This window comes from Aythya fuligula, chromosome 1 (assembly GCF_009819795.1).
Source record: "Aythya fuligula isolate bAytFul2 chromosome 1, bAytFul2.pri, whole genome shotgun sequence".
Classification (NCBI taxonomy): Eukaryota; Metazoa; Chordata; class Aves; order Anseriformes; family Anatidae; genus Aythya; species Aythya fuligula.
In genome coordinates this window covers 206094882-206111718 of record NC_045559.1, presented here as the reverse complement: position 1 = coordinate 206111718, position 16837 = coordinate 206094882, and the positions used below count along the sequence as shown (strand labels likewise).

The 16837-nt window shown below is 57.4% G+C and overlaps 1 protein-coding gene across 1 annotated transcript in view; it reads right to left on the bottom strand.

The window, feature by feature from the left end:
• The window catches only part of CLPB (caseinolytic mitochondrial matrix peptidase chaperone subunit B), a 65550-nt gene extending 49224 nt beyond the window's left edge, over window positions 1-16326 (bottom strand). Inside the window, exons 1-3 of the mRNA XM_032207476.1 lie at window positions 16153-16326; window positions 14505-14556; window positions 5603-5689 (exon numbers count right to left, since the gene is read on the bottom strand). Coding sequence (XP_032063367.1) covers window positions 5603-5631 — 29 coding nt within the window. The 5' untranslated portion in view covers window positions 5632-5689; window positions 14505-14556; window positions 16153-16326. The remainder of the gene's footprint in view (window positions 1-5602; window positions 5690-14504; window positions 14557-16152) is intronic.
• Between the last annotated feature and the right edge of the window lie 511 nt (window positions 16327-16837).

Sequence of the window (16837 nt, the reverse complement as noted above, 5' to 3'; positions counted from 1 at the left end):
AGTTTTAATTTGCTGATCAAGTTTTGATTCGATTAGAGGCAGGGCCTATTCATCAGCGTGAATACAAATCCGTGCTGACCCTGCTGATGACTCAGAGGGCAGCGCTGAGCTGAAGTTTGTCGGGCAGCTCGATCGATCGGAGAAAGTGCTTTCTGCTTTTAATGGCCGGCCCAACATATTGTTAAATAAATAAATACATCCATACAATGCAGGGAGGGGGGGGGAGAAATCAATGACGAGGTGGCTGGACGTGGCTGGGGCTGCGTCAGGAGAGGCGCAGCGCCCGGACCAAGCCGCCGGCAGCTGGGGTTGGTGAAGCACGAAGCCCGGTGATCCCCATGACCGTGAGTTAGCAGCACAATGCAAAAACCTTGATGTGTTTTGATATCCGGCTGCCCTGAGCTCTGGCGGGAGCCCCAGGTCCTGCCCGGACACAAAGAAGACCCCATCTCTCCACCACAATGCCTCGGTTTACAGGAGCAAGCCCCCAAAATGCAGCATCCTCAGCAGAAAACCTCGTGTCACTCCTCAGCTCCTTGACAGCCAGCGCTAAGGCCACGTGTGCTTCCGAAGGCATCCAGGTATCCTGCCAGCTCTGCTGCAGACGGCTCTGAAACAGTTGCCTGAAGTGAAAGGAGTGAAAAAAATCCCAGAGAACAGATGTATGTAGCTAATATAGGTGACAAGGCTGCAGCACTTCATCACGTCAGTGCCTATAGACAGGGAGCAGCTCCGATCGGTCAGCCCTCGCTGCAAGCCTTGGAACGCACCCACCAGAATATTGCCATGCACGACGTGCTGTTATTACCAAAATAAAACATCTGCACAGCACCTTCTACGCAGCCCAGGTACGTGTGGAAGAGGCACACGTTCCAGCCTACAGCAGCCACAGCAGTGCAGAGGGGGAGCCTCTCCCCAGCTCCTCTCTGTGCAGAGAGGTGGAGGAGGGAAGGGGCCAGGCACTGCTGGTCCTGGTTCCTTGTAGAGCCTCTGCCCCACAGCTCTGTTGTCTACAGAGAAAAATGGGGAAGGAAAAGGATTGCTGAGGCCCAGAGGAGTCACTTGTCTTTGGCAGGAAGGTGTTGAGAAGGAAAAAGATCCAGACCTGAAGATGGAATCATACGGAGAAAAGGGTGTGCAAGAAGCCAAAGCTGCAGAAGGGAAATAGAGAAAAAGGAGAGGATGTTGGAACAGCTAAGGGAGGAACCAGAGGGTAAAGCCCCTGATGAAACAGGAAGATGTACAGCTGGGAGGCGAAGGCAGGAGCTCACACTGAACTGGATGAAGAAGCAAGACGCACTGCAAAGCACGAGGAAGGAATGATTCAGCAGCACAGAGCTCTGAGGCTGGCCCTTGCTGCTTTCAGAGAGCACAAAGGGGTCTGGACTGAACAACACCCATGGGAAAGGGAGCTGGGGACGAGCTTCCAACAGAAAGCATCTGTTTAACTAAAGAAACGCTCTTTAGGTGGAGCTGGGTTCTGTTCCTGTCCCTCCTCCTGCTTTCCCTGCACTCACTGGGGGCATCTTGATAAGATCTCTGCACAGCTGCTGGAGGCACTTAGTGCAAGGCTGAAGGGCTCCTTTCAGTGTAAAACAAGACGGGGATGTGAGAAAGGGCGCAGGAAGATGGACAGAAGCCCTGCAGTGATATTAGCAAAGAGGAAAAGGGGAAGCTGGAAAGATGAGGACTGGTGTGCTTACCCTGAGGAAACACACCCAGCCTCCCCCAACGCAGGCAGCTCTGCCTCACTCCCACCCAGAGCTGCAGCTGGTCCCAAAAAACACCCCCTGGGGCAGAGACCTTGCTGGGACAGAGCCAGCCGCAGCAAAAGTCGTTTTCTGTTCTCTCTCCGTGCTGTAAAAACGTGGGCACTGCTCAGAGAAACCCGTCACCTCGCCGTGCAGGGCCTGGGCCACTGGCCTGCTGAGGTGCTCGCTGCTTCATTTGGTTTTATTCATGAGAGCTGATTTTAACGAAGGCACAAAACCCACAAAGCTCGCAGCAAGCGTTTAATTAAAGCTTAATTACTATAAATATGGTAGATGTGCAAAGCTAGCAGGTACGGCCAAGGGAAGAAGGCCCCTAGCAGTGTTTTTCACATCGGCCATAAATCCTCCCTTTGAACACGGACGTCTTTCCAGGAGAATTAAGAAACCATTTTAAAACAGGGCTTGAGGTTCAGAAGAACGGGCTCGCACAGATACTGAAGAGGAAACAGGCCAGGAGCCACTCCAAAAGGAAAATGTACACGAAAAGTAAGGGGTGTGTGTGTGTGTGTGTGCACAGCCACCCACCTGGGTTACTCCTCAGCCCTAGCAGGGACTCAGGGCTGTCAGACCCCGCAGAATGCGTGAGGTGACACTTACCCGTCCTCATGTTTGGACTAAAACCAGCATCAGCGTGTCCTTAGCTATGCTAAAGCTCCCCCAGCAACAGGAATTTCAGCAGAAACCCTCCTTTGCCTGTGTAAACGTGCTGACAGCCGATCTGTCTCTATCTCAAGCCGGTTACAAGCTGTCTCACCGCAGAGCAGAGGGGTTTGGAGCGGGACCCCCGCTCACTTATAAAAAGCAACCACAAAGTTGATCTATCCCTGCCTCAGGAAAGGTCTGGAAGAAGGAAACGCGCTTATTAGGAGAACAAAAAAGGAACAGAACTCATTCTACAAAGCTTTTATATCATCTGCGTTGTTTTACATCATCTAGATTATCTCAGCTAAATTTACATCACCCAACAGCAAACTCAGGCGCCATGCTGCAGCAATTAGCAGCCTCCCTTCATTTCTGTAATTGGCATCTCAGCAACGGCTGGGGGCTTGAACTCTGACTGGCACCGCGCGCTGTGGCCCTGGGAATCTGCAGTGCAAGAGAGAGCCCCAGTGGCACACAAAGACACGCACAGCATTTAAAGGCCAGGAGAAGAGAAATAACTCCCCCCAGCCACCCAGCAGAGACCGAGTGGATCCCAGACGTCGTGGTAGCTCTCCTGCAGATCACACAACTGGTTCTTCTCGAAAAAATGTCCATGTTTTCTACAAAAAGTGCTGCTGAGGCTGACCCAAGTCCAAGCACGATGAGCCACACTCTGCTGAGGCACTGCTGAGGCCTTGAAGTGCTGAGAGCACGCCCTGCAGCACGCACAGCCCCTGCCCTGCCCCAGGCAGCAGAGCAAAGTGCCTGGTGGTGGGGCTAGGAGCCAGCACTCTGCTCCTTCCCAGCTACACACCCTTGAAAACGATCAGTAGAAACGCAAACCTCAAGTGGGAACACACCAGGATCGCTGCTCAGTGCCTCGGGATGTTTTGGACACAGGAAATTTTCAAGAGGAGGAGAACGATCAGTGTTTCGTTGAAAAAAAAAAAGAGAAGACAGACCCCAAAGATCCCTGCTGGCACCTGGGATTTCATCTTGTAGCTGAGGGCAGCTGACAGGAATCATCAATGCAGCGCCTCTGAAATTAGATTAAACATATGGACTGGAGCTGTCTAATTGGAAGAGTGAGGGCTGCGAAAATTGGGAAACATTACAAAGCTAAAGGACAGGTCACGGAAATCTCCAGCAGCACAGCAGAGACTCCAAGCCATAGTTCCACTTTGAAAAACGACTTGGGAGAGACAGCAATTTGGGGCTGAAGGCTTCCTTTCTCTTAGTGGTTCTAACACGAAAACACTCATTTCAGCTCCCAGCGCCGCGGCCCCCTGAAGCCACGCTGGGTAACTCGCTCAGGTAGCGAAAACATTAAAAACTAAGTGCTGGCAGAGCACATTTAAGCAAAATTGAATGACCTTGTGCTTCTCCCAAGCTAAAGGTGCAGACCCTGGCTCAGCGGCTGCATCTGGGCCACCTCCGAGCCACCGCTGACCTCTCCTCTGACGTGAGAGCCACAGACCCTGCTCACCCCCCAGAGGCTTTCTGACTGAGGAGCTGAGAACCTAAATCCTCACCACTTGTAATGCAGCTGCTGTGGCTGGACAGAGCCAAAAATCCTGCATCCTCCTGCAGAGTGCAGCGAGCCGCATTCAGCCCAGTCCCCAGAGTGTATAAAAGGACTGCGAGAGATCCCGAGCAGCAGCAGGCGCTGCGTTGGGAAGGGAAGAGCCAAGTGTGTACAATTCTGCGGGCAAACCTACACCGTTGAGTCAAAGCCAGCAGCTCCCCACGCCCGGCTCTCCCCGCTCCCAAAAATACGTCTGGCATCACCCCAGTGGTAGCAACAGAGCTGTTACACCAGGAGGAAGCTTGGCGGGCTGGCACCAATGTTTGCCTCCGTGAAGTGCCTAATTACTCTTCTGGTATATTGTCAGAGACGCGTCCTACCAAGCTTCAGATACTCCAGGACTCCTAATTTTCAATTCAAGTCAATGTTTGTCCAAAACGTGGGGAAAACAAACACAATTCAGGCACCACGGCCAGCGCTGCCTTCCTGCCAGGTCCCCAGCACGACGCCCTGCCGGTGCTGTGCCCGCAGCGAGGGACCCGCCTGGGTGCCGCGCGCCCGGCCCTGCCTCGACGTTTCCATGAGCATTTCTACCTGATTTTAGGCAATTACTGTACCGTGAACGGCCTTTCTCCCCGTCTCCTCTGAGCCTTTGCAACTCGGGAAGCCCTGTTCTGGTCCACCGGTCACTTGGAATGGTCAACAGCCGTCACACTCCATTGCTGCCCATTGTCCTGCGGCAGAGGTGGGAGGCTCCGAAGCCCGGCCCTCCGCGGCCGGGCAAACAACGGGGCCCGTTGCTGCTCGGACATCAAAGTTAAACAAACAGTCCCCGTCCCCCGCCTCTGTGCCCGTCTTAAGGAGCTCCCCGAGGAGGTCACGACTTCCAGCTTGTCATGGCACACATCAAAGTTTGCACCACACACGAACTCGGCACACGGATCCGAATCGCGTCGCCCGAGAGCGGATATTCGGCCTTTGTGCCCCGCTTTAATCCTGTGTTTTCCCAAGTCATTAGGCTTTTTTGCTTATGAACTTGTGACTAAGTAAAGCGTCCCCGAGAGGTTGTAACATCAAAGCTCATTCTCCCGTCTGTCCCACGTTTTCGAAAATTGGATTTCTCTCTTTTTTTTTTTTTTCTTTAAATAAAAAAAAAAAAAACTAATTGAATTTAGTTGTAGACTGAATATATTTAGGAGTGCCTTTAAAAGGTTACAAGAAGCCACAGCGATCATCATGGGAACTCAGGAGGGAGGGCACGGCGTTGGGCCTTTTTGCTTCATAAAGGCCTAGCATGAAAGACCCGGCAAAGGCCCCGCAAGCCAGGAGGGACGTGGCTGCTCTGACGGGAGCTATTTGAGCCCCTGGCGTTAAAGGACCTGCTGATAACACCCCGAGCCTCCTCAGGTGCCAAAATCAGCCTGCTGCCGTGGAATGGCACCGGCAGCTCAGCACCTCTCAGGCTGCAGAGCTCCACCTGCCACGCCACGCACGGGGCAATGAGGAGCCAAAAGCTCCCTCGGGTCCTGCTGCTCAACGTGCCCCAAAACGCCCCAAATTTACAGAACCCCTGCGGAGCTCTGTGGCTTTATCAAGCGGGGAGGCAGCTTATCGAGCTCAGCAGCTCACCCCCGGGTGATGGAGAGCACTGGGACAAACGCACCTGGAATTTCTGTTGATAGCTGCCACCATCAGAGCAGTCCAGCCCAGCCGGTGCCTGGCGTTGACGTCCGTGCCTTCCAGCAACAACCTGGGCAGGAGAGAGAGAGACGGGGTCAGGGAGGAGGTGCAGAGACAGCACAACACCGAGTGTCTCAGGCTCAAGGCACGGAGTGTCTTAAGCCAAGCTGCTTAACCTACAACCTGATGGCAGGTCTGAACCCTCAGCCAGCCTTGCAGCCACGAGGATTTCAGAAGCAGCTCAGGAGATCTCCAAGACACGTGCCAGCAGGGGATAGTTTGCACTTCTCACGCACAACAAGAGAACAAACAGAACAAACTGAAAAACTAAGAGGGATCAAATCACAGCCTGACAAACCTGGCTGATGCTGGGGGCACCCCTGGGTGCTGCCGCTCACCCCCTGCCCCAGCAGGGCCCCGCAGAGCCGCTCGCCCAGTCCCACGTCCCGGTGGCTGCTGGAGACCCCAAAAAGGAGCCCCCAGCCCCTCTCTGGGCACCCGCCCGGCACAGCAGTGCTGCCTGGGGCCCAGAGGGCACCTCCCGGGCTCCAGGCTGGGCCCGGGGCCTCTGCTCCTGGCCCTGGGCACCCCTGAGCAGAGCCCGGCTCCAGGCTCTCCGGCCTCGCTGCCCTTTCTCCATCTTCTGACCCTGCAATCCATCATTCTTAGCCCCCGCAGCTAAAGGCAAGGGACAGAGCCCTGCAGAGGCTAACGCAGCTCATCCTACAAGTGCAAAGCCCAGGTGGCACGAAAGGAGGGTCTGAAAGCTTTGTTGCCACAAGGCAGGAGGGAAATTCAGACCTCAGGCACAACTTGTGGAGTGCCCAAGTTAAATGAGGTGAGATAAGATCCGAACCCTACACCTTTGGGTGCAGCACCATAACCCCATTCCCGCCCCACAGGACGGCGTGCTGCAGGAATTAACATCCAGGGGGGTTCAGAAAGCTGGGAGGGCTACGCAGCCATCAGCAGCTGTCCCCCTCTTGGCTCATCCCTTCCCCAAACGGAGGCTGTGCCATCGTCCTGGCGTGTGTCACTGCACAGCACATCCCTCGGACAGCAGGGACGAGCAACCACCAAACCCAGGGGTTGTGAGAAGTGAAAACAAGCCAAGTTGCAGCCGTGCAGGCACCAGACTGGTGCTAAGTACTTACACCGCCTCCAGAACCGCAGATAACACAACTGCACAACTGCACCCATGGCTGCTCGCATGCACTGACCATCAGATCACTTCTTGGAGGGCTCACACAGGGTACGTGCCTGAATCTGGCTACCCTCTGCAAATTAACTGCCCTCAGCCTGCTGAGGTGGCTGACTGACCACGTCAGATGCTTAGTAAAGACTGCTGGGGTAGAATTAGAGAAAAGGAGTGAAAAGCTCCCCCTCTTTCCTAAAAAAATATAAATTAAAAAAATCATCTTCCTACAACTGGAATGACCATAAAGGAAAGCACAAACACCAGCCTGGACACGGGGTCTGTGCGAGCCTTCCTCCACCTGCTCAAAAACCCTTGCAGTGGTTTCACTAAAAACAAACCCACTCCCCAACCCTACAGCTACCCCAGCACAGCTGAATGCTGGGCTCCCTGCTGGTGTGAGGCACCAGAGAACTGTTACCCAAACCAGATTCCTAAAATGAGGTCCTCTTTGCTCCCCTCCAGCTGCACCTTTGTACCCTGCCAGAATGAGACTGGGAGCACGAGAGCACGGGAGACAACAGGCAGAGGATGTCAGGAGGCTGTGCACACCAGCGGGTAGTACCAGGGGGTGATTTGCAGCAGCCCTTTTTTGCCAGGAGAGTTACCAAGCGCTCTGAGCTCCTCATCAGGTTCCAGAACCGAGATCCCACAGGGATCCCACAAGTTTGGAGCCTGTGAGAGGCCCTGAGCCCAGGGAGGAGAGGTGTCTCCGGGGAAATCTGCAGGGCAGCACTGCAACAGCTCAAAAAACGAACCAGCTCCGAAGGCCACGATCCCTGTAAATGATCCACAGCACCAACAGAAGGCTTACACTCCCTTCGCCAGGGTTACAGCTTAAGGACAAAGAGCTGCGTGCCAGGTAAACAACAGCCCCTTGTTCTCCACAGGTTGACACCCGATACCCTGCGGCAGCAAAGGCAGCAGGTCTCACCCAGAGCCCTCACGGGATCCACGCTGCGCACGCGTGCACGTCCCCAGCCCCAGGCAGCTTCAGACAAACCCTCGTGAGCAGCTTTCTGGCTGCAGAGATCAGCTCCTGGTGCAGCCAGGCACCCACGGGGTTGGATAAACGAGGTGGACGCAGACCCGCAGCCACCACAGCTCCCAGCAATTTGAGAATTTCTCCTCTTGCCATCGTGCTGCCCACCCCCTGGCGCTGTTCCCTGAGCGGTACGAAGTCCTCCAGGTAAAACCCAGCAACCAAAAGGAAGTAAAATATTAATGCCACGGAGAGAACCTGGCGGGAGGCCAGGAGAGGAGGAGGAAGGCAGGCAGGAAAGCCCCGGAGGCACGGCAGGTACAGCCCAGCAGCCACCTCGCAGCCACCTCTGGGTGTCTTTGGGGCTGCAAATATCAGTGCACAGCCTGACGGCGCCCCTTGCACTCACCGCGGCGTTGGCATGATGGAGAAACACAGCCCCAAGCAGAACGTCCCCCATCTGCAGGGTCGCTGCTGCAAAAGCTCGGTTTTACCCCCAAAACAGAGGGCAGGCTGATGGTTGTTCCCTCCTGATGGTGAACTGCAGCTGAACAGGTCACTGTGTGTCTCTGAGGGGACAGAGGGCAGGACAGCAACCTCAAAGTGCTCTGGAGACGCTAAAAACGACTTGTTAGCTCCCTGGGAGGCTTCCTTTCTCTGCAGGTTTTGTGGAAGTGCGTCCTGAACGATGAATTATCTGCGCTCCCAGATTACAAAAGCATTAAATCAGCTCTTGGTGCAGCAGCCGAAGCTGTTACAACACGGTGCACCCACCAGGAAGGACGCTGGGGGCTCTGCTGCAGGATTTGATCAGGGGCTGGGAGCTCAGACGTGAGGGTGAAGCAGGCAGTTTTCCATTCAAGAATCCAGATAATCGCCAGCATCTGGAACGCCACACGACCCAGCCGAGCGCAGAGCATCACCAGCATCGGCTCATCTGGCAGAACACGCATTGACATTTCATTTAGGAGCCCCATTTTTGTTTTGTTTTGTGTTTTTTTTTTTTTTTTTTTAAGTCACTGCAAGATGCTCAGCAACTTAACAGATTTTCTAGACAACTGAACTTTATGTTCAGGGTCTTCGAGCCTATCATTAATTTTTTCCCCGCCTGATTTAATGATATGACAATCGATAAAGCGACGACCACTGCTCAGCTCCTAGACAGCCAAATGTATTTACCAGCAGGAGTATTTTTTTTAATTAAATAAACTCCTCCGATCAATGTTTAGGATGTTTATCCACATTTTAACCAAATAAGATCCAAGACACTCACTCTTACCTACTAAGCAGTTTCCCGTGCGCGCGTGGCCCTGTTAGCACCGTTTGTGGTGTTCCTACAAGCAGCAGGTACCCCACAGACCCCGAGCCACACGGGTGGGATGAAAACAGGGCTCTGGTGCAGGGCAAAGGGCTTTTTGTGTTCGTTGTTTGTTGGAGTGTGTACATCTTAAGGATTAGAGAAAAACCTCACGATTTTAGGGCAAAAAGCTCGGCTGCTTCTCCAGTGTTCTGCGCAAGCAGATTTTCCTGATGTGTTTCTAACACTCAGAGATCCAGGTTGGAGTCTGGCAGCATCTCCTCTGCCCGTGGAGCCCCACAGCTCCAAGGGGCGACGTGCAGGCTGTAAGATTTCCCTGAAAATAAGAGGAGGGAGCAGAGGAGGCAGCAGAACATCACCAGGTGCTCTGGAATTTGCTCGAGGAGCCTCGGGAGAGAGCGCCCCGCGCTGCTTTGTGCACCCGGGCTATTTTGCCTCGAGACAGCAGCTCGCAAAGCTCCAGCACTTTGATCCCTCCGCCCGGCACAGAAAGAGCCCGAGCCTGAGCCCGAGCCGGCCGCCGCGCGGCGCCGTGCCCTCTCCCCCCGCTGCCCCCAGACAGATGTGCCTCCTATTCACCCCGCTGCCGGGGTTCTGGGTGACTAACTCGCTGACACCGCGCTCCCAGCCGAGCCCAGAGGGCATGTTTGAGTTTGTGCTCAGCGCCGGGAGCGGGCCCAGCTCGCCCTCCCGACAGGTGGAGGAAGAGGAAGCTGGAAACTTGAACTTTTCCACAACAAAAGCTTCTGTTGCCCTCGGCCGCTCCGTTTTTCCCCCAGCCCGTCCCCAATATGTCAGCGTTTAACCGCAGGGGTGGCTGACACCCTACGAAGCGCTCGCCCTCCTGGGACCTGCCCTCGGTTTTGCACGGGGAAAAAAAACCATCCCAAGCCAGCAGGCATTCCCAGCGTGAAAGCAAAATCCCCCTGCTAGGGCTGGAGGAAGGAGGTGCCCGTTGAGGAGCACCAGGCAGGCCGCTCAACAGCCTTTGATCTTGCTGCTGTTCCTCCTTGAGATGGGTCGTGGCTGCTTCCCAAGCTCTGCATGAGCAGCTCAGGGCTGGTAACAGGCTGCAGTGTTTTGCAGACACGTGAACTCAGGAAACATTATGAAAAAATGCCAAAAATTAGAGGGAAGCTCTTACACATCTGGATTTCTGAAGGGAAAACGAACCCTCGGAGGAGAGTGGGGCTGCCCAAGGTCTCGAAGGGTGGGTGAGAGCGCTGCAGAACGCACGTGATGGGGAAAGCAGAAGAAAACAGAGCCACAGCACAAGCTCATTTCTGTCCTGCACTTTGAAGCTTGCAGCCCGCACACCCCTGGGTGCTCCCTGGCTCTGTCCGTGCGGCTGTGCCAGCTGAAGCAGCGCCTGCCTCCAGCCAGGGTCTGGGCACGCTGGGTTTGAAGCAGTTTTGGAGACAGGCAGGAGAGCTGCTGGCTCCTGTGGCCGGCTGCTGGCTGCAAAGCCTGCTCTTATGACTCAGCACACAAACACAGGTCCGGGGAGATTTTACGCTCAGAACGCTACAAAAAGCAGGAGAAAATAGCGCTGCACAGGAAATGTAAAGGCAAAACGCCCTGCAAACCCCGAGAGGCTGAGCAGCAGCACCAGCTCGTTGCCCAGCTTTCCTCCTTAACCCCTGCTGCCCTCCTCCTCTTCCTCCTCCTCCTCCCTTCCAGCATTTTGGTCTCCCAGCCTCCCAGGACGAAGCACACACGAGCCTGCCACGATATCTCACGGCCGACGTGGAGAAATCCGAGCTGCCCTATCTGCTCCAAGCCCCCGAGGCCAAATCTGACTTCATAACCAGGCAAAAAACTTCCACTGAAACAAAGAGCTGCACGACCCGGTGCACGCGTTGGGAGATTAAAGGGAACTTTTAAAGGGGAAAAAAAAAGGCTGTTTACCCTAAAAACTCACATGCCCATTAACTCGGATATATTCTAACAACGACAGGCCCGGTGAGGGTAAGCAATGGGAACACCACAGCCCAGTTGGGGATTTCACGAGCAGTTTCTAAATGCCTTCAATGTGCCCAAACACAGATGGGGAACAAGGAGCTGAACTCCCAGCCCACCCCTTGCGCTGGAGAGAGCTGAAAGATGAGAGCAATGTTCGTGGGCAGAACCCATTTTACCTCCAACCAGGCTCATCTCCACGGACCCACCGTGGTCCTGCCAGCTTATCTCAGCTCCTCCTCGCAGCCTGGCTACAAAAAGGTGCAAGAGGCATGAAGGACAAGGCAGGGGACTGGGCTGGGCTGGCTGCAGCACTGCACGGCTCCTTCCATCACGTGTGCCCGTGAAAAAAGCCGAGCAGCCTTCTAGAAGCGCAGCCTCGCCCTCCACGCCAGCTACAGAAAGGATTAAGGAGCAGGTCACCGCAACGGCCGCCCCATTCAGGGAGTGCAGCAACCTGCAGCACCTTCAGCTCGGTCTCCTGCAGCCGACCACCACCTCAGATTTCATCTTTTCTCAGTAATAAAGAGAGATGGGGTGGCTGATGAGGAAATAAAGCTGGAGCACGGGATCAGTATTACCCCCGAACAGAAGCACGAGGGGCATCGAGGCAGCAGTTCTGTATGGCTTTGCTTCTTGCTTTCCCTCCAAACGCAGGGAACAACTGAGGTTGGGGCAAATTAAACCATCCCTGTTAATTAGGGGTTATCTTCTGCACTGCCTAACAGCACGAGGGGTTGAAGGGAAGAGCTGGCCACACGCTCCAAAGGGAATGGTGGCAAAAGTTAACGCGTTCCTTGACCTCGATGCAAGAATCAGAGTGTTTTCTCCCATTTAGAGAGGGCAAAGAGGAGAAAACCTGCTGGGAGCTGAGAGCAGAGGGAAACAGAGCGTGTGGATCTCGAGCTGGATCCAGCCTTGGGCCATGGGATCCTTCCCACAGCAACACCGACGTGTCAGTGTGAGCTCTGTCTGAAAGGCACGTTCATCCTCCACCGAGGAAAAAGCTGCTTGGAATAAGGAGGAATTCCCTTCAACATCAGCCTCCCGTTCCCTGCTGCTGTCCCCAACTTTCATCCTTTCACGCCTGACTGACAGACTTCCAGCTGGACTCATCACACCCACCTCATCCCCTCTCTGTGCCCAGCAGCTCAGCAGCAAGACAGGAGCAGGGAAAGCCCCTGGAAGCAGGGACTCTGCTCGCTGCTGCCGGGTCTTCAGCGAGAAGATTTCCGCTCCAAAACGCAGAGGGGGAGATCTTCTGGAGGGGTGACCTGCCCTGGGGAGCCAGCATCTCCTCCAGTCGCTGGTAGTGCTGCTGTTCCTGGCCCCTGCACCTTCCACACCACAAACCCTGTGCACTTGGACCGTGTGCATTCCCCAAGTCCCCGTGTATCACCTCTCCACTCCCCAATAATTTAATTCCCACACTAAAACCTGTTTCACCCTTCATTGCATCGTGTCAGCACCACGCCTGCCAGGAACACAGCCTCAGGACACAGCCACGCATGCCTTGCTCCCCACACCGCCCACGCTTTGCTGTTTGGTTTAGGAACATCTCCTGGCTATGCTTGCTGCCACCAGATCCCCTGTGGTGGTCCCCAAACTCCCTGGTTATCATTCAGATCATCCTCTGGGTTAGGGCAATGAAGAGTCACTTCCTTTCAACAGAAATCAGAACATTTTGGGGATAAGGAACAGAGTTATCCTAAAAGCTCTGCAGGTCCCTGCTGCACAGCACAGCCTTTGCTCCAAGGGGCCAGCTCCGAGCAGCCAGCTGGGCGAGGCGCTCACAAAAAGCCCAACGAGGCTGCCAGCAAAGCCAAGCCCCTCGTGGCAGAGGAGGAGAGCACGTACCAGAGAACACGGCCTGGAGAATTACCAGCAGCTGGCCTGCCTCTCCTCATCATCTTCGAGCCGAGAGGACGGAGAGCTGAACAGCAGCAGCAACTGCTCCCCTGCACAGGCAGCAGCAGGGCTCTGCTGGGGACACAGGACACACGTCCTGAAGCACCCGAGCAAGGCCATGAGCCCCTCAGCCCTGCCACACCGCCACCCCGGGAGAGATTTGGGTTTAAACGAGCCTCATGCTGCGTTAGAAAACTCCATCAGGGCTGCTTCTGTGGGGCAGCGCAGGGAGCAGGGCGCTCACGGGGCTGGGCTGCCCTCTCCTGGGTGCAGCCCTCGCTGCTCAGCTCGGATCGGGGGCTCTGCTCCTTGCAGGGGGGGCAGAGCAGGAGCCCCTCGTGCTGCTGTTGGTGCCTCTGCGAGCTCCAGGAGCCTGCCAGCAGCACGCGGAGGCTCTGGGCTGCTGAGGTGTGCGATAAAGCTGAGGCTGAAGCTGCCTGGAGCAGGGGGACCACTCATTGTCACCGTCCTGCCTCGTGCCTGTGGGTGAGGGACGTGGCGGGCACAGCCAGGCAGGGAGCTTCAAATGTGGGGTGCTGTGGGGCAGGGATCAGAAGGAAAGGGCACAAAAACCCAAGCTGTGAGCACGCAGCACAGCCGGGCCGTGTTCAGACACAGCCTTTCCCTCAGCAGGGGCAGCGCAGAGCAACCCCCTGGTGCTGCTGTGCCCCTGCAGGCTCACAAATCACCCCCCCGGCAGCGCCGAGCAGCAGCTTCCTGCAATTAGCAGCAGCAGAACACATGTGCCAATTAGCTGCGCACCAATATCCTGCTCGGCCCTTGATCCAGACCAGACCCCGGCCCCGGCGGAGCCAGGCTGCTTCCGCTGAGCCCCAGGGGTGCACGGAGGCTCTCCTCTTCCTCCTCCTCCTCTTCCTCACCGTGGGAGGACACCCAGCACGGAGCTCCTGGGTCCTGCACTGGGTGGGAGAGCCCAGAGACAAACAGGGGCCGCCAGGAGCACAGCAGTGGTTGTTCCCACCCCGTGCAGGCTGCCAAAATGTTTTCTTGTCCTGGTTGAGGGCAGCTGCTCGGGGAAGGGCAGAGCTGGGCTGCACAAAGCGGCCCGGGAAGCCCTGGGGCCAAGAGAAGTCACAGCCCTGAGGCACAGGGAGGTTCAAGGGGGGTGAGAGAAATGTGATTTTACCTAAAACCGGGTGAATTGAGCCCTGCTGGCAGCTCCTGAGCGACGCCACCACCCCGAAAGAGGCAGGCACTGCCCACAGCACCAACAAGAGAGCTGTTGGCCTCCTGTGAGAGCTGTTAGTTTGGGGACAGACCCACCAAAACGTGGCTCTGCTGCTCCTGGCCTAGAGGGGAACGTCCACACCATGCTGCACCGACCCGTGAGCCACCCTGCAGCTCACCTGTAAGCGCTCACAGCCCCTCCTGGCTCTGCTCCTGCCCTCACGCAGCCTCGTGCGGGGTCACAGAGGCACCCAGGAGGAGCCCAGCCCTTTCCCAGAGCTTCCCCACCTGCCCTGCACAGCAGCGTTCCTCACACACCTCCAGCAGCTGCTCACCTGTTGACTTCGGACACGTTGTTGAACCTCGCGGCCTCCAGCAGGGCGTCTTCTGCAAACAGACACAGAGAAAGGAGTCAGGAGCCGGGCACGGCTGCGGAACGACCCAGAAAGGGTGCAGGGCACGGCCCCAACCAGCACAGGTAGCAAGGATCCGTTTCGGAGGGCAGGTTAGGAGCAAGCTGCCTGCTTGCTGCCTTCCTGGGCCCACAGGGCAGCCCCAGCACAGCGAGCTCCTCCTGTGGGTGAGGAAGGACACCTCCCGGCTGCACGGGGAAGGGCAGCCTCTACCCAACACGTCTGAGCCCCCCAAAAAGTTCTGCCTGCCTCTGCCTGACCTCCGAGGGGCTCCTCCCAGTTCCTCCCAGCTCCAGGTGCTCTCTGCCCTCTCCACCCAGCGTTTTGGGCCTCTCCAACCCACCCGTGCCCAGTTTTCTGCCTCTAACCCCTCTCCTCGGGCAGCCATGGCTCTGTCACAGCCCCTCTCAGGGTGCTAACGAGCAGCCACAATTAGGCAGGAGCCTAATTAGGATTCCAGCCGGCCCTAGCAGCCACCTTCCAGCACCCCAGCCCCACAGGCCTCAGCTCTTCTTCTGCTGCTCCAGGACGAGGCAGCAGCAGCAGCACTCAGCGTGCTTCTGGCTGCCAGGAGCGCAAGGCACAAACTGCTAATTAGACGAGATTTCCCGTAATGACAGCACAACCTCCACGCAGACAGCCCAGCGCAGCAGGCTGAGCGTCACTCATGGGGAAACCGACCTCTGACGTGCCCGAAACCACGGAGCCAGGAGCCCTGTCTGCAGCCACGGCCCGTCCTGCCCCAGCTCCTCATTTTGCAGAGCTTGAGGAGCTCTTCACCCTAGGACTGAGGTTTGTCTGGGCTGTGTGTGCCTGGCAGACCATTAACGGGGGCTACCTCCCGTGCAGAGGCACTAACAAGGCCACCCAGAGCCCTCCCAGCCCCAAAACGTTGCATCAGCACCAGGCAGGGGACTCAAACCCACTGCTGTGGCACAAACCCACACTTACACATCGACCTAAAAGCACTCAGCTCGCCCCAAAACCCCCCTGGGACCACCCCGATGCCTCAGCTGGGAGGGACACGTCAGCCTTTCGAGGCCCAAGCCCAGTGCTGGGGCTGTGGCCACCCACCAAGCGCTTCCTTCCCACAGGGGGGGGACACAAGAACTGCTCAGCTCCTCTGTGCCTGAAACGTCCCCTGCTGAGGGCACAGAAGCAGGGAGAGCTGCTCTTGGGCACACGCAGATGTGGCTCAGCCCCTCTCCTGCCAGCTTCCCTCACCCACAGCCACGGGGCTGGGTCCTCTCCGTGCCCAGAGCTGTTGAGGATGAAGCAAAGCAGGCATCCTGCAGCAGGGTGGGTGCACAGCACTGCCCACATCCCCTGTGTGAGGTGACAGCGCTGGGACAGCTCCCTGCAGTGCTCCAACATATGGGACACGACCCCAGGGAGCAGCCAAGGAGCTGTGCCCACCCTGAGGCTCATTCCCAACACCTGAGGGACCCCCACAGCCCAGCACCCCCCCGGGACAGGCACCCAGCACCCCCCTCATCCCACAGAGCTCCCCCATTCCCCCCTGAGACCCCCCCAACCCCCCCCCTAGCCCTGTGGGGACACCAATAATCACCCTTAGTCGCTCGGTCCCTCACGTAGCAGGCAGCCAGCGCGGCGACGAGCAGGCCCGCAGGCGGCACAGCCCCACAGGAGCCCCTCCGCCGCCCACCGGGGGCTCCGAGGCCGGTGTGGGGGGGACACCCCTCAACCACCGGGCCCACCGCAGCCAGCAGGGCCGAGGGGGCTCCCCCCGGGCCCTGCCGCCCCCCGCAGGCCGCCCCCCGCCAGGGCAAGGCCGCGCTCCCCCTCACAGCGGGCTCGCGGCGGCCCCTGGCGGCCGAGCCCGGGACCAACGGCGCTGCCGCCGGCCCGGGCGTCGCTGTCGGAGCTCCGGAGGCTCCCCGAGGGGTCGGCGGCCACGGCTGAGCACGGAGGAGCCTCGCCAGCCCCGGCGGCGGCGGGCGGGCCGCCCTGGAGCCCAGCATCGCGCCCGCCTGCCCCGCCGCCGCCTCCTCAGCCGGCACGCAAAATGGCGGCCGCCCGCTGAGGGGGGAGAAAGGCGCGGGAGCGGCGTCGGGAGCAGGGCGACGCGCGAGGGATGATGGGAGGTGGAGTCCGCGCCCCGCGCTGCGCAGTGCGGTGGGAGTGGTCGCAGGACTACAGCTCCCAGGGAGCACCGCGGAGCCGGCGGGTGTCAGGGGCATGATGGGAAGCGGAGCCGGGCAGCGCGGGGCCGCGGGTTCGAGACCGGCCCCGGA